The sequence below is a fragment of the Echiichthys vipera genome (genome assembly GCF_963691815.1).
Source record: "Echiichthys vipera genome assembly, chromosome: 6".
NCBI classification, from domain to species: Eukaryota; Metazoa; Chordata; class Actinopteri; order Perciformes; family Trachinidae; genus Echiichthys; species Echiichthys vipera.
This window is the reverse complement of record NC_139831.1, coordinates 16608299-16626779: the sequence shown is the minus strand read 5'-3', so window position 1 is coordinate 16626779 and position 18481 is coordinate 16608299. Positions and strand designations below refer to the sequence as shown.

General features: G+C 43.0%; 2 protein-coding genes across 2 annotated transcripts; both read left to right on the top strand.

Annotated features, from left to right (window-relative positions):
* Nucleotides 1-1290: 1290 nt before the first annotated feature.
* On the top strand, nt 1291-7496 carry LOC310948257 (protocadherin gamma-C5; the record flags this gene model as incomplete). The annotated part of the gene is made up of 4 exons (XM_083915321.1): nt 1291-3828; nt 6347-6405; nt 6580-6707; nt 7126-7496. The coding sequence occupies exons 1-4, from the start codon at nt 1306-1308 to the stop codon at nt 7494-7496; spliced, it is 3081 nt and encodes a 1026-aa protein (XP_083771447.1). The 5' UTR covers nt 1291-1305.
* A 5361-nt stretch (nt 7497-12857) lies between these two features.
* On the top strand, nt 12858-18406 carry LOC310948006 (protocadherin beta-13-like; the record flags this gene model as incomplete). The annotated part of the gene is made up of 3 exons (XM_083915001.1): nt 12858-15239; nt 17067-18137; nt 18389-18406. 3 exons carry the CDS (start codon nt 12858-12860, stop codon nt 18404-18406), a joined length of 3471 nt encoding a protein of 1156 aa, XP_083771127.1.
* Between the last annotated feature and the right edge of the window lie 75 nt (nt 18407-18481).

The window sequence follows — 18481 nt, the reverse complement described above, 5'->3', positions numbered from 1 at the left end:
GTCTTTATCATTTAAAAAACCTGCAGTGCTCGGTAGCAGAACTTTGATCTAGAGAAGTCTAAGTGACTTCAGTTGTAGTCAAAGATATTAGTCCTCGAAAACATCCCTCAGCATCCATGTTCGCCCCTTTCTGTCATCTGAAACTGTCAACACATCACCTATATGATATCTCTCTAATCCCAATTGTAATACGTGATTAGAGACAAGTATGATTAAGGCTTTATGACATTGCTTTTATGTCGATTATGTTGATTATGTTGATACATGTCCAGGCCTACTTAAGTGAATTAAAGTCGTGTAACGAACATTTGTATGAGTCACCCGCTTGTTATTATCGCTATAATCATTTTAAGCTCCAAAATGTGGCTCGCCCTCGTTGAAATATTGATTGAAATTGAACACCCTGACCCATCAAGGATTCTTTTTGTAAAACCACATTTCGTATGTAATGATTAATGAATAGGACTGTTTTTGCAATATGGGCATCCCTCTTCAAAGGCCTCTCATTAAAAAGCTTTATAGAATCCCAGGAGCTTATGGCACTGGCCACTGGCTCGTGTTTTTGTTTTCTGCTAGTGGAACCCAGAAGAAAATATTTTTCTGAAGCTGTTATGGGGATTATAGGAAATCAAAGTTAAAAAAATGTCACACTGCCATCATGGGCCTGTGGGACAATGTGGTGGGCAGTGTGGTCACCAAGACAAATCCTTGTCTATCCTCATCTGTTAGATGGAGCCTAGAAAACGACACCCACAACACAATTTGTCCTCTAATCCAAATCTGGCTCTGACGTCTGGTGTCAAACTTACGCCTTCTCGTCTCTTTAATGGGTCAAAGTAACAGACACGAGGGTCTGAAAGGGTTAAACGTCTACAGTAATTAGAGTCGCACTTCGCGTCGGCGTCCTCCAATACGGAGCTGCGAGAAGTCCCCCCCCCTCTCTCTCACCCCCCCCCCACATACACACACACACAGACGCACGCACGCCTCCCCACCAGCTCCTCCGAGTGTCTAATACACTGGAAAATCAAAGCACGAGCCTCCCCCGTTCACACACCACCGGTGTTGCGCATGGAGCACAACAGAGAGAGAGAGACATATAGAGAGAGAGGTGCTCTCCTCTCCCGTCCCTTCAGCTTAACTATCAAGAAACCTTATCCATACACGTTACAAACTTAGAAGTGAACATTTTCCTTTTCATTTGGGACAGGTTTTGCCTTTATGTGTACTTGTTAGCTGTACAGTTGAATGGCTTTATGAGGCAAAAGATGTCGGGGTGAGGGGATTTTTACGCACGCCGCTGAAATGGATCACAGACTCTCCAAAGGCAGTTGGGTACCAGTGACTGGGCTGGTTGTATGCCTGCTTCTGTGTGCGTGTGTAGTGGACCTGGTTCTTGCACAAATCCGGTACTCCATTCCCGAAGAGCTGGAACATGGAGCTTTTGTGGGCAACATCGCCGAAGACCTGGGCTTGGATGTGGCCAAGCTTTCAGCCCGACGGTTTCGTATAGTCTCCGGCGCAAAGAGGCAGTATTTAGAAGTTAACTTGGAGAATGGCATTCTCTTCGTCAACGAAAAGATAGACAGAGAGGAGCTGTGTGAGCGAAGCCCGAGCTGTTTTTTACACTTACAAGTGGTCATTGAAAACCCACTAGAGCTGTATAGAGTGGAAGTGGAGATTTTAGATGTGAATGACAACTCTCCCAGTTTCCCATGGAGCGAGTTCAATCTTGACATCACAGAGTCGGCAGCGCCCGGCTCTTGTTTCCCGTTGGAGAGCGCACAGGACCAGGACGTGGGGACCAACTCTCTGCGCTCCTACCAGCTGAGCGCAAACGAGCACTTTGTACTGAACATCCAGACGCGCAACGATGGAAGCAAGTTTGCCGAGCTCGTTCTGGACACACCATTGGACCGGGAACAGCAGAAAAGGCACGAAATGGTTCTGACTGCCTTTGACGGGGGGTCACCGGAACGCTCTGGGACAGCACTGATAACTATTACAGTTTTAGACGCAAATGATAACGTGCCTGTATTTGACCGCTCAGTCTACCGGGCGAGCCTGGTGGAGAACGCACCGAGGGGGACGCTGGTGCTGAAGCTGAACGCCACAGACCTGGATGAGGGCTCGAATGGGGAGGTGACCTACGCGTTTAGCGGGCATGCACCTCTCAAGGTGCGCGAACTGTTCAGCGTGGACCCGTACACGGGTGAAATCCGAGTGAAGGGCATTGTGGACTATGAGAAAGCCAGTGTGTATGAGCTGTATGTGCAAGCAAAGGACAGGGGACCCTCGGCTGTGGCTGTACACAGTAAAGTGCTTGTAGACATCCTGGATGTGAATGACAACGCACCCGAAGTCATCCTCACATCAGTGTCTACTCCTGTTCAGGAAGACGCGCCACCGGGCACGGTGATAGCTGTTATCAGTGTAATGGACCGGGACTCGGGAGAGAACGGAAACGTCGACTGTCAAATTCCGAGCAACGTGCCCTTTCAGCTCCATTCATCTTTTAAAAACTATTATACTCTGGTGACAAGCGAGTTTCTGGACAGGGAAGCCATGTCCGAGTACAACATCACCCTCACAGCCCGAGACTTGGGCTCTCCTTCGCTCTCCACCCGGAAAACAATCCTCGTTCAAGTGTCTGACATTAATGACAACCCCCCGCGGTTCTCTCAACCTTCATACACAGTTTATGTGACCGAGAATAACGCCCCGGGCGCTTCCATTTGTTCTGTAACTGCATTCGACCCCGATTCAAACCAGAACGCCTATCTGTCTTATTCTATTCTCGAGGGTCAGATCCAGGGCATGCCCGTGTCCACTTATGTCTCAATCAACTCTGACAACGGCAACATCTACGCACTGCGCTCTTTTGATTATGAGCAACTTAGAAACTTTCAGATTCTGGTACAAGCGCAAGACGCTGGTTTCCCTCCTCTCGCCAGTAATATCACAGTCAACGTCTTTGTTTTGGACCAGAACGACAATGCACCTGTTATCGTATCCCCACTGCCTAAAAACGGCACTGTGGCCACAGAGGTGGTTCCGCGGTCTGTAGACGCTGGGTATCTGGTTGCCAAAATAACGGCGTTAGACGCGGACGCAGGGCAAAACTCCCGGCTGTCCTATCAGGTGTTGCAGGCTACAGACCCGGGGCTGTTCAGTGTAGCTCTGTACACGGGCGAGATCAGGACTATTCGCCGGCTAGTGGAAAAAGACTCAACAAGGCAAAGGCTGGTAGTATTAGTCAAGGACAACGGGCAGCCACCGCTCTCCGCCACTGTCTCCATTGTCCTCAATGTGGTAGACAGCGTGCCCGAGTCGCTGTCAGATTTCGGAGACCTCACGCTCAGTCCACAGCCCCCCTCAAACCTCGCTCTCTACTTGATCGTGTCACTGAGCACAATATCTTTAATATTCCTTGTGGCTATTATCGTGCTGGCTGCGGTCAAGTGCTACAAGGACAGGGAGACCACCAGTGGGTACAACCTCCCCCCGTTTGCCTGCTGCTGTTGCGGGGGGTTTCAGCCCGATCCGCCTCCGGAGGTGTTCAAAAAATCCAACCTCAACCTGCAGATTTCATCCGCGGCCAAAGTGCCCACGAACTGCATGGAGGTGAATGGAAACAGCAGTCTATCTCAGTCATATTGTTATAAAGTCTGTCTGACTCCCGAATCTGCCAAAAGTGACTTTATGTTTCTGAAGCCGTGCAGCCCCGGCAGCACGCCGAGGAACAACGAGGCGAAGAGCGCGGAAAACTCGTGGAACGCGCACAGCCGAAGCGCATCTGTGAACAACGGAGCAACTACTCCCAACGAGGTACGGTAAAGTCAGCGTATAGTACAAGACCAGAGAGCTTATGTTCTTCATTTAAATCCGCCTGTTTCACTCACTGCCACAACAAAAACCACATCAGGTCTCTATGTGAAGTATCGAGACTGTGACAGTCTTATATGAAGGTCAAATCACGCATGATAGACCGATTTAAACTAAACTTGAGCAAATTAAAAGCCATGGTTTTCTTATATTCTCTCGACTGTTTTTGTAATTATTGGAATAATTTAAAGTGGGCAGCCTATGATAATGTGTTTTACCGGGGAAATGAAATGAGAAGATGTGAGATTATATTTTAATTGATGTGGTAATAAAAGCGTAAAGCGCTTTCTCACGAGGAGCTATTCTGTGCGCATACCGTGTCTTATCATCCGTATAGAATGAAGTGAGATATCAATTACAGTGTGAGAGGGAGAGGAGATGTAGTTGAAGTTGACGCCTCTATTCAGTCTTGGTAACATCGCCAGGTGTCTTCACGACACGTTTTTTGCAAATTAATTACCCGTGGAAAAATATTTTAACAATAATTCACAAACTAAATTATACTAGCTTGTTACCTGGGATATTGATATATCACCCTGTGTCATTGCCCCATATTTTTCATGCAGCGAGGACACACACACACGCACGCGCGCGCGCACACGCACGCACATACACACACACACCCAAGCACACACACACACACACACACACACACACACACACACACACACACACACACACACACACACACACACACACACACCTGCAACCAGTACATCTACCTGAGTTTGAACAAAAAGTCAAGGTTAACGGACAAGGTGAATGGCAGTTATTTGGAATCTCCTTGGGTTCAGACAATACTCTTTCGACCAGTCGGGTTTGCGACGAGCCTCCTTGTCCTCAAACAAACAATATAGGACAGATGACCTCACTAACTATGCCTCAAGGGCAAAAGCACGGCCGAACAATTATACGACACACAATGTGACGTATTCGCAAGGGGGGGCCGTCCATTATTGATGAAAATGGCAAATGGACGGTTTTGGGGAGACAGGGAGGACACCGAGAGGGGATGGGGCAAGGAGAAGTGTGTGTGTGTGTGTGTGGCGGGGGGGGGGGGGGGGGGGGGTGCAAGGACATGGCTGGACTGAGACGTGGGCCGCCTGTAGATCCGCCCCGACGTTGTCCTCTGAATGCGAGCAGAGAGAGAGAGAGAGAGATGTGGCTTCATATTTGTCGAGCAAGGGTGAGGAAGAGGAGGGGTGATATAGAAGGAGGGGGAGGAAGGGTAGACAAGGAGAAAGGGAATTTACAGAGGCAGGATTTCTACACCAGTGTTTTCTAATTCTAATAGACGGACCGGTAGACCGTCAATATGTGCGTACATTGCTCATTGTCGCCTCCCTGTCTTCATCAAAACACAGAGGGACAAAGATTCAGCCATTATACCAGACTGAGAAATGTCAATTCGGTCACTGGCACATGCACCTCTGGCCACAAGAGGGATATCGAGGTCACGGTGATTGTTCCGCCTGCAGCTATGCTCCTTCAGGAGAAAATGTCCTTCCTGTCGTTAATTGGTTCCCCCTAATTAACCCGGTGGTGTCCCTCAGCGTGCCCACATGAGTCGTCGTGAGGTCGTCAGTGACACATTAAACCTCAAAGACAAATCTCAATGAAACCATTTGAGCATTACACAAAGCATGTACGCAGGCCTGCTCAAGTTGATGAACTGAAGGTGAAAAGAGAGATTAAACACACATTCAAGCGTGTAAGACACGCAGGACAGGTGCGTGCACGTGTACGCATGTTGAGCTGTCTTGGGTCGTGCATACAGCTGCAAGGACCGCAAACTTTTCAAGGCTCTCTGTGAGACTTTTAATTAAAAACCTTGCTCGAGGAGCATCAGGCAAATATTAATGTAAAATGATGCAGAAAATCCACAAAACAATGACGTGTGTAATTTTCTTAATTTCCTTCCTGGCACGGTTTCCTTTGAAGATTAAAATCATGTTTCGTCTCATCCCGGTGGGGTTCTAATTGGTTTTGTGCGTAGTTGGCGGGGAGTGTATTTTGAATACCGATTCTAATAATACGCTTACGTCGCATTTTCCGTGTTAACAACTTTAAGGGAATTAATAGAGCGTGGAATCCATACTATGAGACCCGGAATAAATATCTCTCGGATGTTATTGCCTTCGCACGCTGCGCCACAGACGATAAAAGCAAAACTAAGTGACAGGAGAGACGTAGCTGAATAAAACAACAACAAATCCTGTTATCCCAAACATCCACAGGGCGGCAGGCGAGATCCATGTGGAAAGACTCATGTCTCCATTACAGGACAAGCACAAAGACAGACTGCTCAGCATGTCAATTGTCACTGACCTCTACTGATCCAAGAGGATAGAATGAACAGGCGTCGTTTGTTATCAAGACCCATTTTTGATGAGAGACGTTTCTCAAAATAGACATCTACAGGGATTTCATTTACATATATGTCATGCTGTTTTTCTTGCAGCTGAAGCAGCCAAACAATGACTGGACTCTCACAAAGAATCAGAACTCCTCCATTAAAAGGTACCATTTTTGACCTTTGTCTACCCAGTGTATAGCAGTTGTATTACAGAATAAAAGGCTCACACAATGAGATGAAATATAGAGCCTGTATGAAGATCCCTTGTGTTAAAGTGGATATAGAATTTACATACAAGTAAAATATGTTGTCATTACAGACTGGTATCTTGTTTGCAGTTATAACTCTATCAACATGGATGGCACCCTCATGCGTAAGGCCATGCATGCAGACCCAGACAATTATGTCACCTCCATGGGGCCTGGACAGTACTGGACCTGGGGCACTCACATGAGAGGGATGAAAGGTAAGAGAGGCAAAACACAGTGGACCACTAACAACTTTCATCAATACGTTTATGGTTACATATGCATTTGGAGTCTGTTATGTACACCCTTATATTGTACACAACACAGCACAACTCCATGCTTTTATGTAATGGCATTGTGTTTTTCTGTGTAACTCCTTTAATAGGTCTGTTCCTAATAGGTCTTAATTTATCTCCACAACAACAGAACAGAAGCTATATTTATACCCCATCATTATGGCTCTGTTTTTGTATTTGTGTTGCTGATGCCATTATTTGTTGCCCTGACTACAAAGCACTAAACCTTGTTTTAGAAAAGTGCTATGCAAATTAAAATACCAGTACAGCCGTAAGTCAATATTGAATAATCAAGCAGTTGCTTCTACTCTGCTTTATCTTTATCTATGTCATACTACAGACTATAAGATGTCTCCTTCAACCAGTGGGGTCCCATCTCGCCCCTGGACTCCTCGGTGCACACCTCCTCCTCAACAGCAGCAGCCATCAATCCCACCCCTGCCTCATCCACATCCACATCCGCATCCGCATCCGCATCCGCATCCGCATCCTCATCCTCATCCTCATCCTCACCCACACCCGCCACCTGACTACCACCACAATGTGTATATCCCTGGGACACCATCAGGCTTTTGCACCCTGAGACCTGCAGTACAGCGAAGCGAGCTGGACGTCCACAATTCCTTCTCCACCTTTGGCAAGAAGCGACGTCTTCAGATGTCCCCCCAGGGAGAGGCTGCGATTATAAATAACGACCTGTACAATGACTGACTTTTCAATGACTGTCTGAATGGATGATTAAAATGCCGGTTAACCTCATATGAAAACAGTGGAACTGATCATTCAGTACTTAATGAAGTTTTGATATGAGTGGGAGGAAAAATACAGAGGATGCGCAAAAGATAAATAATGAATGAACAATCAATTTTGGCTAAAATGCTGAAGGGAAATGAAGTCTGATGGCTATTTATGTGACATACCACAGTGACATGGCCAATGTATGTGTCTGCCTATTATTATATTATTATTATTATCATTATTATTATTACTATTATTATTATTATTATTATTATTTAGACAATCACATTGGAGCAGCAATTACATCCAAAATGTTTTGGAAAAGCATTGGTGGACAATAATTTTGCACATCCTTATGAATTTATATTTTTTTGTTTTCTGTAAAGAAAATGTGTTTTGTTTTTGTATGTTTGTCTGCTAACAGAGCTTGTGTGAATATGACAAATAGTATGATAATGTATATGCAAGCTGCAACATGATGCAGACAACTGTAAAGAGGGGGGATTTTCCCCACACATGTACTGTATACATTTATGAAAATAAAGTATTTTTTTTCATATGGTCTTTCTTATGTTTATCAAACATGCATGTGTATTTTATAAAACCCATGGCCTAACTGTAGGCTGTACACATGCACACACTCACACACAGATTCAGTCAATCTACATGCATAAAGCATTTAGATGTAAGTTTCCCAGATCTATGTTTAATTAGCTGGAGTCAATTATTCTGGGGTGAAAAAAGTTCCACAGCGACTCTTACAAGGGTGGAAAGCTTTTCGCCTTGGTAAGCTGTTTTCCACAGCGAGGAATAAACACAGTAAAATGCTAACATATGCTAATTGGAGTACTTGCATTTCCATTTGCCCGCAGAGAATTGTGGAGTTCATTAACTGAACAAACAGAACCTCCTCTCTCAAAATATCACTTTAATTAATATCACAAACACGAATACAAGCAGCATGGGGAGGGGGGCTCAGCTTCAAATGCCACACCTGGATGTGAGCTGGAGGGCCTGTGACTTCTTTCTCTGTGCCCTTTTAAATCTTACTTCTCAGGGAATTAGTTCCTACCATCAACAGATGAGAGCTGGCCACTGGCCAGAAATGAGCAGGGTAATTAGGTCGTTGCATGGCTCAGATTGAAAATAATTCTGTTAATAAGGAAACGGGAGTCCGTAGAGAGCATAGAGGGGAGAAGGCTAACCTTCTCTGCGGTAAGGTGATCCATAGGGACAGCTGAAGGGCCAGCCATATTTAGGTCAGCTTGGCTTACTTTCAGATGAGTGAGGAATGGAGCTCTGTTCCTAAAATAGAGAAACATGAGATTATTCTTACTCTCTGCTAGAGGAACAATTTTAAGGTAAAAAAAAATAAAAGTAGAAGAAGACATTTTAGGATTATTAAACAAAACATATTCATAAACATCAAATTCATGTATATGTCTACACGTTTCGGTATCGTTTAAACTTTGGTTTTGGTGAAATTGTAGTGAAATGATAGTGTTGTAATTGTAATGATGGTCATAAAAAGGTTAAAAAAACAACAACCTCAGTCTGTTCAGTTACAGCAACTCAGCACAGAGCAACGCCTGTCCATCCTTTAACCATGTTGGTCATTTGCATTGGGAGCTGTCTATGGTCATGGTGCTGAAATTGTATTGACCAGTGTTTTTTTCCAAGCCAGCTGCAATTCCTTCAGTCATTCACCAGAGGGCGTGTATGATACTACTCAATGAACACTGGTGCAGTATGTTGGATTTAATGTTTTGGAGGCATCCCTCTCCCTCTCCACAACACACACGCACAACACCATCATAACCGACATTTCTAATTATTTCATGCTTTTATTCCAAAGCAGTGGTAAGACAGAAACCCATGAGGTAACTGAAAGATATTTACATGTAGAGATAATACAAATAAAGTATAATTCCTGGAGGCAATGGCAAAAACTAGTTACAACAGTCTTATATTAGTCTTGTTTGAGTAAAAGCACTACAGTAACAACAGCAACATGTACATGAAGAATTAAAAGTAAAAGTGCTAGAGTTACACTGTAACATATGTCACTGGATTACATATGCATTGATATGAAATAAGCCTACAAAGGTTGCAGCTGGTTGTGGTAGAGCTCATTTAACAGCTTTATTTAGAGTACTTTAATATGAAGCACTGCATCATATTTTATAAAGTGGTGTTTTGTATGTAACATCTTAATCTGCAGGGTAACTTTAACCACCAAACTAATGTAGTGGAGTAAAATGTACAATATTAGACCCTGAACTGTATATAATTATTTACAAGAAGTAGGAATACTATTGGCCCATAAATTGAAATCTTCAAGTAAAGTAAAAGTACCTATAATATATAAGTACAATACTTGAGGGAATGTAGTAGCATGAATGGATGAATACTCTTGTCATGTGGAATCCCACAAGTAACATGGTTGTTATGCATTTACATCTCAATATGAAACATGGCATATTAGATTTACCGACCAGGTACTTCTAATATACAAAGACACAGGTTTGCAGTTTATATGGAAGTCAAATAATGGATGAAATTGTCTTAAACTATGATTCATACCCAGTCACAATAAATGTGCCTTGATGAGCATTTTCACCATCTTGTAACACTGGCTTGGTAACAAATTTCTCCAGCAGATGGCATCATTGAGTAAGAATCACTGCATACCAAACAAACAGTCTTAGGTTGAAAGAGTAAATTCATTTTACTTTGTAAACTGAGGGTGTGAGGGGTCAGGAGGTTACAACCAAAAACTCTCAGACAAAAAAAGGGAACTTGGGAGAAGAAAAAAAACAACCCAGGGTGAAGCTTGGAGGGGTAAAATACTTCAAAGTTCTCTCTCTTTTCTTTTTGAGACCAAAACACACAGACTAAAACCACATACAACAGCATATACTCATCTGTATTAACTATCAAACCATCAAATCAAAGCTCTGTTTTTCATCTTACTTTTATATATTGAAATAAACCAGACACCTAGAAATATTTGGAAACAATGTATAGCTTTCAAATAGATATCAAGATAATGTGCAAATATAGGCTGCATACAGTTGTTTTTTTTGTGTGTCTGTGTGTGTGTGTGTGTGTGTGTGTGTGCATGCATGTGTGCATGTGTATGGATGGTTATAGGCATGTTAGAAAGCTACAGATGTAGTGCTAAATGTGTTTGATTCTGAATCATAATGTTGGCCTTAAGAACAACACTGAGGCTATGACTGGCATAGAATATGAGATATATTAGAAATAGCTAACAGAGTAATTCATGATTTAAGCTGGGCCACTATAGCACAGTCTGCTGCTCTGTCACCACCAAGGGACATAACAAGGTAATACAACTTGGGTGGCAGCAGAAGAGATTGTTGGTTATTGATTTGATTTTGGTGAATTTGTAGTAGTATTTACAGTACCTCCTGGAATCTTCCTGCTATATTTTTCCAAGTTTTAAAACTATACAGCTGTGCCTTGTTTGCATTTAAGTATTGTGTGCCAATTAGAAGGTTTTAATTGTTTGTTTTCTATCATTTTAAGGTTCTAGGATGTCCAGTGATCTTGTAAAAATCCAAACAGTTTTATTTGTCCCATAAAGTTGTGTATGTTTGTGAGACAGTATATGTGTGCTTCGAAACATGAAGGCTGCCACCAATAAAAGAAAAACAGGCATCATTTAGGAGCTTGGCATCCTCCATCTGGAATGATCCACGAGCAAGATGGAGACAAGGTTAAAAATATTCCCATTTTCTATTAGAACATTTAATCCATTCTTTTCCTCAAATGATAACATTACATTTCGTCCTCTTTCCATCTTATCTAGCTTCTTGACCCCGGTGGAAGCTGCCAACATCTAGCCTCTAGAATGTTATGGTTCTAGAATGTTAGGTTACTATGGTAGAATGTGTAGTTATGAGTTCTAGAATGTTATGGCTGCAGGTTGTCATAGTTCTAGAATGTTACAGTTTGAGTGTATTATGGGTTCTAGAGTGTTATGTTTTCTAGGGTGTTGCATTGTAGAGCGTTACAGATTCTACAGTTACAGTTCTAGAGTGTTATGGCATCATTTAGCAGTTTGACAGCCTCCATGGGATGATCAAAGAGCAGGATGGAAACAGGGATAAAACAATAATTCCATCTTGCAAAATTACAGTTATAGATGTTAAGATTAATCATGTTAAGATGTATCATGTTAAAGATAATCAATTACAACTATGTATCATTTTTAATCTAAAAGTTCTGTTTTTCTACAGACAATTTACAGCTGCCAGAAGAATTCTGTACATTTAAGCATTTTCTTGTGTGAGCTTAAAGTAGGGTTAAAGTATATATTGGGGGGACCTTAAGCTGCAGTCAACATATATATAGGGGTGTCTGTTTTAAAAACATTTAATGTATTATTATATAATATTATATAAGCTGTACCTTATAAACTATACTATTAGTCCAAATCACTTTTTAACATCTCTTTATTACATTATTAATTCCAGTATGCTATAGAATTTTTAACCCTTTACACAATATGCATATTTATGTCTGGTATAGACCCTTTACACATCGAAAATTGAAAATAATCCCTCACTAGAACAAAAATCAAACAAATGTGAATGCAAACTGAACAATCTGAGGCCTATACTATGCAAATATTTACTTATTATATTTCAAAACAGTAACAAACAAACAGAAGAGAGTGAGGAGTCATGAAACCAATTAGTGCGACAGTCAGATAGGCTACCCATCTAATGTGCAATGAAATGAGAGGGGAACAGTTGTAGCACTCCATCTTTAAGTTGACTCAGCAACTAAACGTCTGTTATGATCCCTCACATCACATTAATTACAAGGTTTTGTTATTGGGGGGACCTTAAGCTGCAGTCATATAGCAACATATTTTGCAATCCATGGCAAAATGATAAAATACAGTGCAGTAATAGCAGGGTTTTAAATGGAACCTGTTTTGACCTTAGTTAAAAAGTACAGGGGGAGCCATTCCCCGTTCAAAAATACATGAATGTATGACTACATGTCATACATACTTTAATTTGCCAGTTCTTGGCCAACACAACTGGTTTTAACTGCACAGTTATGTGCAGTCTTTGTCACATGGTGTCACTGTTGACCACTAAAGCATAGTGCATCTCTCTGCTGGTAGAGTCCTGACACACCCATTTGTAAAGGCTTTAGAACACAGCTTTCTGGAGGATATGATTTTTATTTTTGAATTACTAACTCGACTTGAAGACATGTCCTAATATATTTCTTCTGATCATAAAAAACAACACGTGTTTAGAATTTGGAGTAATGTTTCCTGCAGGCGAAAGGATGGATTTCTGGGCCACTGTCTTTGTCTTGTCTGCAGTATGGCCCAACGCTTTGTCTGTAACACGATACTCCATAGAAGAGGAGATGGAAAGGGGCTCTGTTGTGGCTAATCTTGCTGCGGATTTGGGACTTGAGCCTGGAGGTTTGGCACAACGAGAGGTAAAACTTGATATTTTCCACAACAAAAAATATCTAGATGTCAATAAATTGACAGGGGAGTTGTATATAGTGGAAAAGATGGACAGGGAATATCTTTGTCCGGCAAAAACAACCTCCTGTTTTCTGAAGCTTGACGTAATCATAGAAAGCCCTTTACGCATCTTCAACATTGAACTTGGAATAACCGACATAAATGATAACTCTCCACATTTTCGAAGAGACAGAGTGGAGCTCGACGTCTCAGAATCAGCCACACCGGGAGAGAGATTCTCTCTGCCTAATGGAGTGGATCCAGATGTGGGCAAAAATACAATTAAAACCTACAAACTCAGTGTCAGTGAACATTTTACCATCGAAATTCAGACGGGCAGTGATGGAACTCAATATGTTGATTTAGTGTTGACTAAGTCTTTAGACAGAGAGGAGAATGCTGTTCATAATTTAATACTGACTGCTGTGGACGGCGGGGTCCCTGCGCGCTCCGGCACTGCCAACATCATTGTTAAAGTACAGGATACAAACGATAATCCTCCTCGGTTTGACAAGCAAACGTACACAATTAATATGACAGAAAACTCCCCGATCGGTAGCTTAGTGATGAAGCTTAACGCTACAGACCTCGATGAGGGTCTGAATTCAGAGATAGTGTACTCATTCACCCTTTACACGTCAGAAAAAACACAAGATGTATTTGCATTAAATCCTAACACAGGAGAGATAACCGTGAAGGGTACAATTGACTATGAAGATATGACATTTTATGAGATGCACATTGAAGCAAGAGACAAAGGGACGCATCCCTTGCTGGGGCAGTGTAAAGTGGTCGTCCACGTGACGGATATGAATGACAATTATCCAGAAATTACCATACAGTCTGTTAAAAACACAGTGGATGAGAACATTCCAGTAGGAAGTGTCATTGCTCTGGTAGGTATAAGTGACAGAGACACTGGCGATAATGGAAACGTAAGCTTATCCATAAACCAACAAATTCCATTTATACTTAACAGGTCATCAGATAGACCGTTGCATTACAAGCTGATAGTGTCTGAACCCTTGGATCGTGAATCTGTACCTGAATATGATATCACACTGATTGTTACAGACGCAGGAACGCCGCCTTTATCTGATAATGAAACAATTACTGTGCATCTGTTGGATGTTAATGACAACGCGCCACAGTTCCCTCAGTCATTTTATACTATACGTGTAATGGAGAATAACGCACCTGGGGCCTTGCTCAGTTCCCTCACTGCGTTTGACCCTGACCTCCATGAAAACCAGTATCTAGTTTATTTCATCCTAGAGAAGGAGATAGCCAACACCTCCATGTCCATGCTGTTCTCCATCAATCCAGAGAACGGGAATCTTTACGCACTGAAAACCTTTGACTATGAGATCGAGACGGAGTTTCTTTTTCACATCGAGGCCAGAGACTCTGGCTCTCCTCCACTCAGCAGTAACGTGACGGTCCACATCATTATAGTGGACCAGAACGACAACGCTCCGGTTATTGTGTCTCCATGGCGCGCGCACGGCTCGGTGGTGGAGGAAAAGATCCCCAGATCCACCGATAAAGGCTCTCTGGTCTCCAAGGTGATAGCCTTAGACACCGACTCTGTGCACAACTCTCGGATTACCTACCAGTTTCTACAGGTGACTGACGCCACCTTGTTCAGTCTGGACCAATACAACGGAGAGATCCGGACTATGAGGATGTTCAGTTACAGAGACCCGCGACACCAGAGACTGGTTGTTGTTGCCAAGGACAACGGGGAGCCTGCTCTCTCTGCTACAGTCACCATCAAGCTGTCCACAGTGGAGACTGCTGTTAAGGCCTACTCTGACATGACTGAGGTGCCTCTAGAATATGACATCTTTTCAGACCTGAACCTGTATTTGGTCATCGGTCTGGGCTCGGTGTCATTTCTCCTGCTGATCACCATATTGGTCACCATCGTGCTCAAGTGTCAGAAACCCAAGCCCAGCAAAGCGGCTCCTCCCTGCAGGAACAGTGTGCTCAGTGAGAGGAACTCCACCATCGCAGACTCCACTCTGGTCTCCAACGATGCCTACTGGTACAGTCTGTTTCTAGCAGAGACCAGAAAAGGAAAGATGGTGGTTAGACAGCCTGTGCCAAAGGGCTCCAGATACATCGTGTCCAGTTTACCAAGAGGGACAGGACTGACAGACACTAGTGACTCAGCAGCTTCCACTCTGCAGGTGAGAGTGCAATGTTTACTTTTGTTCGTATATTCATCTATTATCAATATTGCGTGACATTTTAATTACATGTCGATATTTTGAGGTCATTAGGTTTCATCAATTAAGCTCATAAATAGTGCAAAAAAATTAGAGCACTCTTGTCAGCGATAATCAAATGAAACTCACATTAAACATATGTTTAAGGTACAAGGTTTTAAACGCAGTTAAAACAGTACAACAAACCTAAAGGGTGGCGCTGTTTTGTTAGGAAAATGCCAGCCCATGAACGCCATGACAGTGAGTCGTTGTCATCAGAGCAGATCGTGAAACGACCGGACAGCTCCGTGGTGCTGAAACTCCTCTCCGAAAATGGCTCGTCTTAATTAGGTCCGAAACAACCTCGGGCTTAAAATTGTGTGACTATTTTTCAGGATCAAGGACGTTACAGCGAAATACAATATTACTGGAAACGTGCATTATTTCATTTGAAGTGCGGTGAGCCCACAAACAACAATGGGACCCTTTGTAACAATGCAGTCTTGTAAAAGGTACGTGCTGCTCGTTATTCTTCTTTGCTTCGTTCGTAACATATCGACTTCAGTGACTCATTATTCAATACCCGAGGAGATGAAAGAAGGATCCGTTGTTGCAAACCTCGCCGCAGATCTCAGTCTGGATGTTAAAACACTGAATCAGAGGAAGATGCGTCTGGACATCATCGCTAATAAGAAATATCTGGATGTGAACAAAGAGACTGGCGAACTGTATATTGTTGAGAAGATTGACCGAGAAAATATATGTCCAGCAAAGTCGTCTTGCTATCTACGACTGGAAGTAACATTAGAAAATCCACTACGAATCTTTAATATAGAAGTAGAAATTTTAGATATGAACGACAACGCCCCACAATTTCGACGAGACGCCATACATTTAGATATATCTGAAGCAACACCAAAAGGAGAGAGATTCTCTCTAAGTAATGCAGTTGATCCTGATGTTGGAAGCAATTCAGTGAAAACATATCATCTGAGTGAAAGTGAACATTTTAATATTGAAGTTCAGACTGGAAGAGAAGGGTCCAAGTTTGCCGATTTGATCTTGAAAAAAACGTTAGATCGTGAGCAGCAGGCTGTTCATAATTTAATCCTCACAGCTGTAGATGGAGGCACACCTGCTCGTTCTGGCACTGCAAGTGTTATTGTTCATGTTTCAGACACAAATGACAACGCTCCTACTTTTGACAAAACAACATATAATGTTAACATAATGGAAAATTCTCCCATTGGCAGCCTTGTTGTTCATCTAAACGCAACAGACTTTGATGAGGGATCAAATTCTGATGTAACGTACTCGTATAGTTTATATACGTCAGAGAAAACACAAGAAACATTTAATCTGAATCCTTCCACTGGAGAAATTACTGTTAAAGGAATGTTAAACTATGAGGATTTTAGGATTTATGATATGGAAGTTATAGCAACTGATAAAGGAGCCAGTGCATTATCGGGACAATGTACTGTCAAAATTCTGGTTGAAGACATGAATGACAACCACCCAGAAATATCTATCAAATCATTTCAGAGTCCGGTCAATGAAAACATAGAATTAGACACGGTGATAGCTGTAGTTAGTGTCAGTGACAAAGACTCAGGGGACAACGGAGTGGTTGATCTTCATATTCCAGATAATATGCCTTTCAAACTGAGGGAATCCTCTGATAACTATTATGAACTAGTCGTGTCAGAGCCATTAGACCGTGAGAAGGTTCCAGAATATGACGTCACGTTCACTGTGACGGACAGAGGTTCTCCTCCTTTGTCTGACAATGAAACAATGACGTTAGAGCTGCTGGATGTTAATGACAATGTCCCACAGTTCCCTCAGTCATTTTATACTATACGTGTAATGGAGAATAACGCACCTGGGGCCTTGCTCAGTTCCCTCACTGCGTTTGACCCTGACCTCCATGAAAACCAGTATCTAGTTTATTTCATCCTAGAGAAGGAGATAGCCAACACCTCCATGTCCATGCTGTTCTCCATCAATCCAGAGAACGGGAATCTTTACGCACTGAAAACCTTTGACTATGAGATCGAGACGGAGTTTCTTTTCCACATCGAGGCCAGAGACTCTGGCTCTCCTCCACTCAGCAGTAACGTGACGGTCCACATCATTATTGTGGACCAGAACGACAACGCTCCGGTTATTGTGTCTCCGTGGCGCGCGCACGGCTCGGTGGTGGAGGAAAAGATCCCCAGATCCACTGATAAAGGCTCTCTGGTCTCCAAGGTGATAGCCTTAGACACCGACTCTGTGCACAACTCTCGGATTACCTACCAGTTTCTACAGGTGACTGACGCCACCTTGTTCAGTCTGGACCAATACAACGGAGAGATCCGGACTATGAGGATGTTCAGTTACAGAGACCCGCGGCACCAGAGGCTGGTTGTTGTTGCCAAGGACAACGGGGAGCCTGCTCTCTCTGCTACAGTCACCATCAAGCTGTCCACAGTGGAGACTGCTGTTAAGGCCTACTCTGACATGACCGAGGTGCCTCTAGAATATGACATCTTTTCAGACCTGAACCTGTATTTGGTCATCGGTCTGGGCTCGGTGTCATTTCTCCTGCTGATCACCATATTGGTCACCATCGTGCTCAAGTGTCAGAAACCCAAGCCCAGCAAAGCGGCTCCTCCCTGCAGGAACAGTGTGATCAGTGAGAGGAACTCCACCATTGCAGACTCCACTCTGGTCTCCAACGATGCCTACTGGTACAGTCTGTTTCTAGCAGAGACCAGGAAAGGAAAGATGGTGGTTAGACAGCCTGTGCCAAAGGGCTCCAGATACATCGTGTCCAGTTTACCAAGAGGGACAGGACTGACAGACACTAGTGACTCAGCTGCTTCCACTCTACAGGTGAGAGTGCAATGTTTACATTTGGTCGTATATTTATCTATTATCAATAATTCGTGACATTTTAATTCATATGTCGATGTTTTGAGTTCATTAGGGTTCATCAATTAAGATCATGAATATTGCAAATAAATTAGAGCACCCTTTTCAGCTATACTCAAATGAAACTCACATTAAACATATGTTTAAGGTACAAGGTTTTAAACGCAGTTAAAACAGTACAACAAAGCTAAAGGGTGGCGCTGTTTTGTTAGGAAAATGCCAGCCCATGAACGCCATGACAGGGAATCGTTGTCATCAGAGCAGATCGTGAAACGACCGGACAGCTCCGTGGTGCTGAAACTCCT